The sequence below is a fragment of the Peromyscus californicus genome, unplaced genomic scaffold, assembly GCF_007827085.1.
Source record: "Peromyscus californicus insignis strain IS unplaced genomic scaffold, ASM782708v3 Scaffold_6__1_contigs__length_162567912, whole genome shotgun sequence".
Classification (NCBI taxonomy): domain Eukaryota; kingdom Metazoa; phylum Chordata; class Mammalia; order Rodentia; family Cricetidae; genus Peromyscus; species Peromyscus californicus.
In genome coordinates this window covers 14740782-14754563 of record NW_026294584.1, presented here as the reverse complement: position 1 = coordinate 14754563, position 13782 = coordinate 14740782, and the positions used below count along the sequence as shown (strand labels likewise).

General features: G+C 36.9%; 1 protein-coding gene across 1 annotated transcript in view; it reads right to left on the bottom strand.

Annotated features, from left to right (window-relative positions):
* Znf804b (zinc finger protein 804B) overlaps positions 1-13782 on the bottom strand; it is a 517244-nt gene that overhangs the window by 13812 nt on the left and 489650 nt on the right. Inside the window, exon 3 of the mRNA XM_052720265.1 lies at positions 687-817. Within this exon, the coding sequence (XP_052576225.1) occupies positions 687-817 (131 nt within the window). The remainder of the gene's footprint in view (positions 1-686; positions 818-13782) is intronic.

The window sequence follows — 13782 nt, the reverse complement described above, 5'->3', positions numbered from 1 at the left end:
ACCCAAATTCCTAAACTAGATTGGGGAGAGGCTCATGAGGCCCCATCCCTATCTGAGGAGCTATTGGTAATTGATGACTGCTGGAAAATGGAGAGTCAGTTTTCTTCAGGGATGTGGGTCCTATGAAAATACCCATCCTTGATCTGGTAGATGAGAAAATGATCCCACATGCATGTACACACAGGGAACACTATAAAGTATTTAAATGTAGATGTGTATGTATAGAGGGAACATACAAACTTGGTAAGGAAAAGTGTGAACAGAGGAGTTGGAGGGGAGGGAATGGAGGTTGGATTTGATCCAACATATTGTACTTTAAACATTAAACATATTATATGCATGTATGAACATTAAATAAAATATTTTAAGAGTTATCATTATAAAACTTAAATTACTGTGGAATTATGTCAGAACAAGTCAAGCTAGGACAGATGACAGTTTATTAGAATTGTTCCCTGGATCACTTCATTAAACAGGGTAATAAGTTAACAGCATCAGGAAGAAAAAAAATCAAATGATGAAATTACTAATTTACAAACCATTAATAATTAAAAGTTTGCCTTCAGGCATATTTGTTGATTAATGTTAATTTTATATTGTTGTGGGGAACCAAGTAGATTCATTATTGAAGTTTTCCAGGAGACAGGAGAAGCAGTCTGGACCACCCAAGCCCCTCTACTTCTTACCACTCAGATTGCTGCCGCAGCTCGGCCAGCTGATGGAGTCGCTTAAGTGCTTTTTCTTGTTTCTTCTCATCTTTCCATGACTTGGAAGCCACGTTTCGAGCAAATTCTCGTTGCTTTAATTCCTTCAATCTCTATAGAAAAGAATCAAGCAGAAAGGAAACTATAAATAAGTAAAACATGCTTTTCTGTCTACAGAGCCTTTATTAAACATGGTCCTGAATGCAAAGGTGTCTTTTGGGATATGGAGAGTAAAAGCATTTCCTCCAATGTTTTTCTCTGCTCCAAGATAATTGTGGAAGATAAATGTAGTTGTTGACTAGGCTGTTCCTCAAAGCTTGTCAAAGTTAATCCCTGAGTGTGCTGGAAAGCTGGGACCTGGTCCTTAGTGGAATCACCCTGACCACACAGCTGACTCATTTATTTGTGTCTGTGGGCATGAAAAAACGAATTCATGTGTTATCTGCAAAGAGAGAGAAGGCCAGAGCTTACACTTTCCTACCTAGTTCCTCCCCATAAAGATGATGCTGATTCAATAAACTGAGTGGAATGAACTTCTCTCAGTAAATTGCTTCTATTACCAAATCTAGGTCTAAGTGGGATTTTAAACCATTTTTAGTTGGAGATATATACTAAATGCAGAGCAAGATGCAAAGAAATGGTTAGAAATTTAAACTCAGAACACTGGTTTGGCCTTTCTTCATTTAAATTAACTTGAAACACTTTTAATGATTATTCTCTAAACAATTGGTTTATAGGCAGATTAGCTGCTTCTTATTGCCTGTTTGGATCTCTCCTTCAGAAACTGCTACACATCACACCTACCAACATTGAGTGTATTGAGAAACAGACGCTATCAAACAAGCATCGTGAAGCTTGGGGCTTAATGCTCAATTGGAAGTGTACTGGAAGATTAGCCTTTCTTAACTCTCACAAGATGTTAAATAGTTTAAAATCTGTGTCCATTTTTAATTTTTCATATCAGGTATAAAGATCCTCCTGAGGTAAGGAAAAATCTACAAACTATCATTAATCTGGTAGCAGAGTATTTCCTACACATAAAGCAAAGCCCAAAATCTTTAATGATCATTAGCTTCATTCTTGAAAGGAACGTTGTCATAGAAGATAGTGACCAGGCAACCATATCTAAACTGAGTACCTAAAGGAGGTAGACCAGCCTCTCTAAAGGAGAATATTCTGAGTACAAAGAACAAAAGAAGCATAGAACTGGCAATGGGCACAGGGAATACAGTGTTCAATCTGAATTCAATTTTTATGAATGCTTTGCATATTTTTAAACAAAAAAAAGAAAAAAATAAAGAAATAGAGAGAGAAAAGAAAAAGCCCCAAGAATTAAAGTATGCCTTCCCCCGCACCCAGAAAACAAAACAAAACAAAAAAACAACAACAAAAAGATGGAGAGTTCCCAAGTACAGCTAAACATCAGGGTGTGACCATGAAGGAGATGACAGCCTGTGTCTGATATTTATACTTCCTCCGACTTCACATGCCTTAGAACAACTCTAGGATTACAGTGAATACTTACCTGATGAGAAAACACTCTTGGAAATTATTTTGCATATTTTAAGAGGATACATAAGTTTCACTTTAACTATGTTGAAGAAAGGAGCTGGCTATTTTCAGTGAAGATGGCATTTTTACTCTTGGTTAATAGATGTAATAAAAAATACTCCATATTTATTTAATATTTGGTATTACCAGCACATGAAAGTTTTATAATTGGGGAAGTTGATTCATTTATTCATATTTGATCACTTAAGATTAGAATATTATTTGGAACTTTGGTGTATATTTGTTTTTCCCATTAGTTCCAAGATTCTGGGATACTTCTATTTCTTAATTAGAAAAACTTTCATGTTTTCATTCAGTCTCATCTTTCAATAAATAAATGTTATAAGCTGCTCTTATGGAGTACAAATTATACAAACCAATTATTTTCCCTTCCACAAAGACAAGTGATTGAACCCATATTACTCACAAGGAAATGCTCAGTCCCTTAATTTTAAATAGCACACAAAACACACTTTGGAAGTCCACAAGAATAACTAAGATAGTTCTTTTGTTATGGAAATCATAAAAGTGAAATATTTTTGTAGGAACAAAGAAACCTGGAAACATACATTTTGTATAACATCTAGCCAAATTTAGCTCAGCCAGTTGGGAGTGCTCATTCTTATACAGAGAAAGGAAAGAAGGAAGGGAGGGAAGAAGGAAGTAACCATGTAAAGAATTAAAGGAAATAGATACTACTGTCCACATAAGGCCTCAAATAATTCAGGTTCTCACCAAGAGAACTGAGAAAATTTATGTTGGGTTGAGTAAAGAATTCAGGAAACTCATCATCAGTAGAGTAATTAGCTCTGTTGAGTACTACATTAGATTTACCTAATACATGATAAAACCAAGGAATAAAAGAATAGTGGATTACAATCTATTTACCTGAATGATAAGCAGTTATAAAACAAGCAAACAAACAACAAAAAGCTAAACAAACAAAAATCCTTAAATAATATATGAAATAAGATGTGTAACTAGCACCAAAGACCTTTTGAAAAAAGTCCTAAGAAAACCTACTATTGTAAAAGCTTCCTAAAATAAGTACATTTTTTTTTTTTTGTTTTTTGTTTTTTTTTGTTTTTCGAGACAGGGTTTCTCTGTGTAGCTTTGCGCCTTTCCTGGAACTCACTTGGTAGCCCAGGCTGGCCTCGAACTCACAGAGATCCGCCTGGCTCTGCCTCCTGAGTGCTGGGATTAAAGGCGTGCGCATATTTTAAAGGAGTTTAAATGGACTTAGTAATAGAGCAGGGGCACAGTGCTCTCACTAGATATCACAGGCAGGCAAATAAAAAGCCCAGGGGCAGGAGTGGGTTACCTCTTTGGGAGTTGTTGGTCAGCAGGACCCCATATACTCCCACAAATTACAGTCTATTGCTATTGTTCCTGGCTACCATCTAGAATGTGACAAGAAAACCCTACTGCTGAAGATACCACAACTTGAATCATAGAATATACAGAAATAAAGCTGGTACTGGCCTAGAAGTTTCATTCTACTGTCTACCTTTCATAATTCTGAAAGGTGGTATGAACACTCCCAATAAGAATAAACATCTGTCTTATCGTGCTGTGAAATCTTTAACTATGATGATGATTGGCATGGCAAGATATACCCACTGATGCAAAGGTGGGACAAATGTTGTGGAAGTAAACAAACACTTTCTGATTGAATTTAAGATCAGCTCCACAAGATGGAATCCATACTACATAACATCTTTACTGAGGCCAAGAACCTATGGCTAGATAGATAGGCCCTAAGAAAAATTTACTATTATTCTGCTAAATAGACACAGTATTAAATTACCTTCTAGTGATTTATTGGTATATACATATACTAGTTCACTTGTCAACCTTCATCAAGAACTCTCTTTCTTTTAATAGATACTTGTTAACACAGAGACCCACGTTTGTTCAAGGTACAGAAAATAAGAAGGGGACATATATATCATAACCTTACCTGCGAGGCTTAGTGATCATCACAGAGAGGGGAAGAAATTATTGTAAGATCCGGAGGCAGTGGCTGATAACAACCAAATGGGTTTTCTGGACATGACAAGACAGTTGCAAATATGAATTCACAGAGGTTATGATAGCATACCCAAGACCTAGACAAGCTTAAGCCAGATAAAATCCCAGCATGGAGATGTGAGGTAGATAGGAAGTTTCAACACTAGCCACAAAGCTATTGGCATTGGTAGTTACTGGCAAAGGGACAGCCAGTTTAGTTTAGGGGCCTGATATCCATAGGGAGTCTGTACTCTTATGAAAGGCCCAACACCAGAAGAATTGGGAAATCATAGATTGAACTTGATCACTTTTTTTATTAAAGAAAAAATTAAGTAGGATGGATAGGAAATTTGGTGACTGAGGTTAATATGTAAAAAAATTCACTGTATGAAACTCTCAAAGAATTAATAAAATATTAAAAAGAATTACAATGAATTGTTTTTAAATTTTCAGGGTAATATTAAGATAGGACTCTATATCAAAAGAAATACCTCTTTATAAGTAGTTAAAGATAGACATAGTCCGACATGCAAAGCTGAAAGAATTCATTACTTTTAGACATAAATAAGAAGTGGTAACAGGTATCATGAAGTAAAGATGAAAATGATATCAGAAACATTTACTCCTAAGAACAAACTGGAAAAGATCTGTGGTGATATTTAATATCCTTGTGATGCTTTCTATTATTACACTGTTAGGTTTTGATGTTTACAGAAATTGTATAAATAAAATGAGAAGCAATGGCATTGAGTCTGGGAAGAGTGAAATGTCAATGTACTGTTGAAATGTTTCTCCCTTATGTATGAAGCAATATATTACCAATCAAAAGCAGACTGTTAAGTTAAAGAAATGCACTATAAATTATATAACAACTATTAAACTGATAAATTGTTTTTATGCAATTGACCAAAAAGGAGATATAAAGGAATGATTAAATTTTTTAATACAAAAAAAGAAAAATAATAAAAGTGAAAGCAGAACAAATGGAACAACTGTAAAAGAAATCATAAGATAACCAGAATTCAAATGTATCAATAATTAAGCATTCTAAACAGCAAAATGAAAAGGAATTGAGTATCAATAAAAGAGTGAGATCTTATAGACAACAGAACATTACTCATTCACAAAGAGAGTGGCATTTCAGCCACACAGATGGAGAACAATGAGCAATGGGAAATAAGCCTGGCAAACAAAGGCAAATTCTCTTCAATATCACTCATATGCAGAATATAAAATAGTCAATGTCCTAGAAGTTGAATAAAGAATGATGTTTATCAGAGTCTGGGAAGAGTTGATGTGGTGGTTGAAATAAAAATGGCTCCCATATGCTCATCTATTTGAATGCTTAGTTATGAGGGAGTGGCACTATTAGAAGGATTAGTAGGGGTGAACTTATTGGGGTATGTGAGGCCTTGTTGGAGGAAGTTTGTCACTGGGGATGGGCTTTGAGATTTTAGAAGACTAAGCCTGGCCCAATGGCTCTCTTTCCTGGCTGCCTGTGGATCCAGATGTAGAACTCTCCACTACTTCTCCAGTGCCATGTCTGCCATGTTCCTGGCCATGATGAAAATGGAGTAAACCTCTGAAACTGTATGCAAGCCCCAATTAAATGTTTTTTGTTATAGTAGTTGCTGTGCTCATGGGTGTCTCTTCTCAGCAATAAAACCTTGATGTCTTAGGGTTTCTATTGCTGGGAAGAGACACTGTAACCACAGCAACAGTTATAAAGGAAAATGTTTAATTGCTTAGAGTCTGGAGGTTTAGTCCATTATCATCATGGAATGTCATGGCAGCATGCAGGCAGACATGGTGCTGGAGAAGGAGCTGAGAGTAATTAATACATTTTGGGCTGCAAGAAACTGGAAATACAGTGCAGCAACAGGATGTGCAGGAAGAGTCCCAGTGAGGGCCCAGCATCAATGGTATAACAGAGACTAGGTGCCTTAACCAAACCAATGAATCTTTGGGATGAACATCCACTTTTAAAAATAATCTATGGATAAAGGGGTTTGTGACTCACTGTATTACACTGCAGCTTCCATGATGAGATTCTCCCTTTCTTTCTTTTTTTTCTCCCTTTCTTCTCTTAAATTTCATTTTGTCTTTTTTTTTTGAAGGGGGGATGGTTTAGATCTGGAGCATGATGTGGAGACATGATGTGAAAGACACTAAGAATAAATAAAAACAAAGTTTTAAAAAAAGAATAACTCTAGCTTCCAATGAGGGGAAAAAAAGAACAAATCCAGCTTTCAAGAGGGAAGGAGAGAAGAAAAGAAACAGGAAGTGAACTAGCTATAGCTTGAGCATATTGAACCTCAAAGCCCACCCCAAATTGACACATTTCCTCCAACAAGGCCACTCCAAAGGTCAAGAACGCCACATCTCCTAATAGTGCCACTCCCTATGAGCTTATAGGGGCCAATTACATTCAAACTACCAATTCCACTTCTTCCCCACCATAAGCTTGTAACTATAACATAATGCACAATGCATTTAGTACAACTTCAAAAATCCCCATAGTCTATTACAGTCTCAACAATATTTTAAAGTCCAAAGTTCAAAGTCTCTTCTGAGATTCATGCAGTCTCTTAATTGTAATACCCTATAATATCAAAATAAAAAAAAACAGATTACATACATCCAACATATAATGACACAGGATATACATTATCATTCTAGACCATAGGGAAAGGATCATAATGAGGAAATACTGGACCAAAGCAAGGCTGAAAATCAGCTGGGCAAACTCCAGCTCTGCATCTTCATGTCTGATGTCAAAGTACTTGGAGACCCCAAGATGTACCAATGGAGTACCTGCCAAGGAATACTGCTAACAGGGAGCAGAAACAGCCCAAGAAAAAGAATTGTGTTGCAGTCGTTGCAGTCAGCAAAGCTGAAAGGAATTGGAGTTCTGAAGAGTGTTTCAATATCAAACATGGAGATGCAGAGTTTGGAGGTTGCCCATCTGCTTTTTGGTCTTGCTTTGTTCCAGTATTTCCTCACCATATTCCTTTTTCTCCTTTTTGGAGTGGTAATGTATATATTCTGTGCCATTGTATGTTGGAACTATATGATCTGCTTTTTTAGTTTGATTTTGCAGGGGTTACAATTAAGAGATTGCCTGAAGTCTCAGAGGAGGCTTAGCTCTTTGGACTTTTAAACAGTGTTGAGATCGTTATAGACTATGGAACTTCCGAGGCTGGATTGAATGCAATTTTGCATTATGATATGGCTACAAGCCTATGGAGCCAGGGAGTGGATTGTGGTGGTTTGACTAAGAATGTCCACTATAAGCTCATATATTTGAATATTTAGTTATCAGTGAATGACACTACTTATGATTATCAGGTATGAACTTGTTTGACAAAGTGGGCTTTGGGGTTTCAGAAGCCCAAGCCAGGATAAGTGGCTCTCTGTCTTCCTGTTGCCTGTGAGTCCAGATGAAGAACTCTCAGCTATTTTCGCAGCACTATGTCTGCCTACATTCCACTGTGCTCCCCACCATGATGATGGTGGAATAAACCTCTGAAATGATAAGCGAACCCCAAGCAAATGCTTTCTTTATAATAGCTGCCGTGGTCATGGTATCTCTTCCCAGCAATAGACCAGTAGCTAAGACAGTTGGGTATGGGGTATAAGGAGAGCTTCAAGAATGAGTATAAGGATCAGCTAGCTACATTAAGAAATACTGCTCTCCTGTTTTATAGCAGAATGCTGTGGAATAATGCCCTTGTATACTGGTTTAATAAAATGCTGATTGGCCAATAGCAGGAAGCATAGGTGGAATGAGCAGACGAGAAGAATTCTGGAAAGAGGAAGAGCTGAGTCAGAGTCACCACAGACACAGAGGAAGCAAGATGTCAAGGCAGAACTGAGAAAAGGTACCAAGCCATGTGGCTAAACATAGATAAGAATTATGGGTTAATTTAAGTGTAAGAGCTAGTCAGTAATAAGCCTGAGCTAAGGGCCAAGCAGTTATAATTAATATAAGCTTCTGAGTGATTATTTTATCAGCATACTACTGGACTGTGGGGGCCTGGTAGGACTGGAGAAACCTTCCAACTACAGCTGAATGACTACAGATAGGAGCAATGAACTGAATATTCCAAAAACCTGGAAAAATGGACTTTGAACAATTCACATAAGGAATAATAAGTTTTTAAGGATATGAATATCTTTAATATTATTTAATATTGCATTGTATACACATGTATGAGATTGCATGAATTCCTATTAACATGGATGATTTTGTGTTTTATATACCACATTGTAAATAAACTTTAAAGAAGCAAGACCCAACTGAATGTCTGCTATAAAATCAAACTTTAAATATACATGATCATGGAAGTGGTTCCTCTTACCTCCACAAATATGCCATGGAACATCTAAACAAAGATGTATATCATGCCAACACCAGGCAAAGGAAGGTTGGAAGGCTAGCATACTCAATCAATAGATGGTAGAGTGAAATTGTATTACGAATGAAGAAAATTATTTCATGGTAAAAATGGTACAAATTAAGCAAAGAAACAGTGATAAATGTGTATGCATTTAACAGAACTTTAAAACACATGAAGCAAAAATTATTAAAACTTCAGAGAGAAAAATAAAATAGGAAATATTTTCATTGCCCTTCCACTAATCAGCAACAAATTCCAAGTTGTAAATTCAATACTTCTGGAAAGATTATACTAAGTGAACATCTTGTTTAAAAGACCCTTCCAATAATTAATTCATCTAATGGAAGGAAGCTTGTTTGCTGCTGAATACACTGGCCAGTTATATCAGAAATCAAAATTTCCCAGTTTTATATTAGGAATTTGCCTAGTTTCTATGTTTTCCATTATTTTTATATTTATTTAAGCAGAATCACCATAATTGTCAGTAACACAGCTCAATATAAGGAAAAAGTAAATGATTTCTGTAAAATTCTATAAGGGCTTTCAATATATCAGCTCCTGGAAAACATTAAAATGGGTTACAGTTTAAATTCTTTATAAAAAGCAGTGGAAGGAAATTAATTACTGTGCAGGGCAGGTAGTGAAATTGGACATGTTTTATCTTTTTATAGTCTGATAAAAAGAGAGGTCAGATAATACTAGTAAAATTCTTTGTATTCTAATTCTTTAATGAGAAACACAGATGACAAGAAACTAAACTAATTATCATGATTATAATTGTTTTATTTTTCCCCGTAGATATACTTGATTTTAACTACAAATAAGAACAAAGTTCTTAATATGTTTAAAAAAGCTCACTAGTAACAAAGATTTTTTTACTCTCTGTTAAAATTCAGTATTTTATCTCAAACCAATGGTTCATTTTACTACACTAAGTTAAAGGGCTGTGGTCACCATGAGTTATTCTCTGCTCTGTTTGCTTGATACCCGCTCCCTGTACACTCCCGTTTTTGTAGCCATGTAGTGCAAGATAATATGAAATCAGTATGTATTCTAATACAGTATAATATAATCTAATAAAGTATGAAATTAGGACAAAAAGAGGAGTGGGCAGTAAATCTGTTGCACACTGGAGAACTTGCACACTCACGAGTTTCCTGTTCTCATCAAGAAGGGTTAAACCCATTACAGAGCAACTCTCAATAAAGCCAATAAAATATTATTTCTCAAGAAAGGGCAACTTTTTCAATAAAAACTCAGTATTATTTGATAGGTTTAATATTCATTTCCATGACTGTCCAATGGGATGTAACCAATACCTGACACTGTCAATGAGGTCACTAACCTGAGGCTATCAATGATACATTGCTATACACCCATTGATGAGTATACTGCTCAGCCCTCATCAGAGAAACTTCTTGTAGTAGTTAGTAGTTAACACCGAGACTACAACTGGATAATATGTAGAAACTCTGGAATATTCAGCCCTAAATGTGATGTCTATATCACACCACTCTGCTGGAGGTTCATGGGTCTATGTGGAAGAGGAGGTGGAAAGATTATAGGAGTCAGAGGTAGTGGATAACTTTAAGGAAACTGTTTTCCAGGGATAGAACAGATGAACGTATAAATGCACAGAGACTGGGATAGCATACATAAACTCTTCAACAGCTCAAGCCTCACAGAATCCCATCATAGAGGAGGAGAAGTGGATGCAGTTTCATTCCTAACCAAGAAGCTGTTGACGGTTGATAGGTGCTGGGAACTGGGAGAGGGAAAATCAGAAGATCAGTTTTCTTCAATGGAGTGACATTAGGTATATCAGCCACACTCCAAGGCAGACCCCATGCTCAGGAATAGTGAGCCAATACATGTTGGACTCCATGTTGTTTGTTTGTTTACTTGCTTGATTGTTTTTAGAGAAAGGAAGAATACGAGCTTGGATGTGTAGGGAGTGTGAGAGGATCTGAGAGGAATTGACAAGGAGAAAACATAAGATCAAAATATAATGCATGAAGTTCTCAAAGAATAAGTAAAAACATTTAACAAGTCTAAAAAAATATGGCTGTGAACTTCACATGCCATTCACAATACACTTTCTTTCCTGGAGAATATACTGTACTACACAAGTAAAAATTCCACCGTTGTGCATATCAGTGATACACACATAGAACTGATAGCCTTGCAGGCAATGTTTGGTTTTCTATTCAGAGGGACTATGAGGGAACAACACATAGGAGAGAGTAGCCAAGTCTAAGTATGCTTCTCTCCCAAAAAGCCAGTCCATCCTCTTTCTCCACAACCCACCAGGAGGCTGTGTTTGGACAGAAGATCTGAATGAGCCTGTCATAGCCCATCATGGTGCATTGTCATAAGTGACTCAATTGATAGTTTATAGCTAAAGACAGTCATCCATGTCCATTTGGTGGAGGGAGGTTATAGTGTCACATTTCTCATATTCAAGGTTGATATTGTGGCTAAACTGTATTTTTTCCTTTTAATATAATTGCTCAACCTAATCTGACCTACATAAGGGCTGACAGGTTTGAGGATGTGGGCTACTGCTTTACACACTAGTTTTGTACTATAATATATTCTTTCTTCCAAAATTCATCTTCTTTATTCTTAATTGATAGTAAGTACACAGCCATGCTTTCTTTCTTGTTAATATTTTCTTTTCTTTTGTCTTTTCGTTTCTTACAAGTGCATAGGGGTATTTGTATATGTGCATGTTTACATAAGTCTGTGCAAGTCTGTGCACATGTATGTTTACATGAGTATAAGGGCCAGAGGTTGACATTGGGTGTCTTTATCAGTCACTTTCCACCTTACATGTTGAGTCAGGGACACATACTTGAACCTAGAGCTTGAGTTTTATTAGCCTGGCTAGCCAGCTTGCTCCCTGTCCCATCTTTCTAAATGATAGGTAACTGAGCATTGCACACAAAAGAACAGTAGAGACTGCAACCACATACATGTATACATAGAGATATTAACTCCTGTCTTTCTTTTGGGCCTTAAATGTGAGATGCTTAAATGCATTTGTTCTTCATTGATCCAAGTCCCATGCTCTATAATTTTCAAACTTTGTATTAATGTATGGACACCAATCTTACCATTACCTCTGGATCCTAATATTTCTCCTGGCACTTTATGTCTGTATAATAGAAGCACTTTCTCGAGAAGAAGCATGGTTCAATAAGTAAAATACTTACTGAACAAAACTTGATGATCTGAATTTGATCCCTGGAACCTGAGAGGTATTCTCTGGTTTTACACGCATGCTCTGACACACTTATGCACGTACTCTAGACACAAACCATAAATGTATACATAATAGTAATAAAGAAAACTATACTTTTAAAAAAAAGGTCCAGGGTGTTCTGTTTCAATTTATTTTCAGACTTGTGCAGTATTTTGCAACTATGACTTAGGCAGGAAAGGAGAGAGAAGTTTCTTAAGGCCCAGGTTCATCCACAATTGGAAGCTGCCTCTTGTTCCTCTACACAGCTCCCCATGTGTGAGGGATTTACTATGCCCCAAAATATGAGAGTATTTTTATGTTTCTATGTTACAAAGTTACTCATCATCAGAAAACATATTGACTGTTCATATGAATGAAGATGTTCACTTTCAGAATAGAGAAGAGGATGCATAATCTAAGATCATCTTTATACTGATAAACTATTTCACATATAATCATACTGTAAGAGGAGCATCTTCACACACTTTGTCTCTCACTTATATGATCAGCATAATAAGTAAAAGCAGAATAGCTGTTATATGTAAAACTGTGTAACAAGTCACCTCAGAGAATTGGAATTTACCCAGGAATTTCATGCTGGGAGAAGGAAAACACCGAGGCCTGGTTCCAGTCGGAGAGGAACTGTTTCCTGTAAAGAGGTTTTCCACAATTCTAACCTTTTGTCAGGCTCCTTTTCAGGAGGAAACCAAAGCCAGATGATGAGGCCCAGGGCACACCTTGATCTGAATCTTTAGCTATGCACGTCTTGATTTTCTACTTACACCTTAATCTCTTGTCAGAACCACAAAGATGGATTCGGGAGTCACCGGATTTTTTTTCTCCTTTCTCAACTAGGAAAATTGAGTAAAATGTCTTGTCTTTGTTTACTTTTCACTACTTTCAACACAAACAACAGAAAATAGCATATCAAGAGTCTAGAAAATTCTGCTCACCAGTGTTGCTCTGTCATCTCTGCTTTTCTGCACTCTCCTACCTCCCATTCAATTAGTTTAGCATCAAACTCAATGTCATCATAATGTCACTCAGCAAACAATGGAAGAAGATTTTATCAGCACTAGAAATAGAATGAAGGCAGGAAATGGGGGGAAGGTTGACCTTTTTCTGAATTCTCATGAATGTGGTTAATGACACTCAGAAGCCAGGAGGTTGACTCTCTGGTAGGCAGACAAGGAGAGGAGCCAAGGCTAGGTAATAAAGGTGGTGAATCTCCAAGTTGACCAGATTCTTCCTCAGTCTCCTGACTTGAGACAAAAGCCTGGCAGCTTTTGTCTCCTGCCAATAGGACCCCTGCTGATGGACCAGCTCAAGGAGTTCAAGACAGTGTCAGTCACAGCTGCTGACCAATTAACCATTCTTTGAGTTTGTCATCAAACTGACAAACCCTAAGGGAAAGAAGGAAAACTCTTCAGGGGCCTTACAGCCTCCAGACCTCAGCAAGACTGGATGTTCAGCTTTCTGAGTCTTCCCTCTGCTTCACAGAGGGTCTTTTTCTGTTTGGCTACTGCATGTGTGTGTTTCTTCACCCTCAACAAACACCTTTCTTCAACTGCCAATTCTATCTGCAGTGTTTGATATTTCTCTGTTGCACTTCAGAGATTGCCTGCCTTTTAATTGTTTAATTGGAAGAGAAAATGAACCCATCTCAAGACCCCTAGACTGTATCGATACAAAAGACTGTCCATAGATATCTGATCTAGATCTTGGCATCACAAAATCTTGCTGAATGGAAGTGATAGGATCCCATGAGTTTGAGCTCCAGGACTTTTGTCTTCTCTTTAAAGGGATTGTTTTCTTACTATAGAAGCCAATTCTCCACCTCAGAAATTAGCATTGAAGGAGATTTACCAGCTCC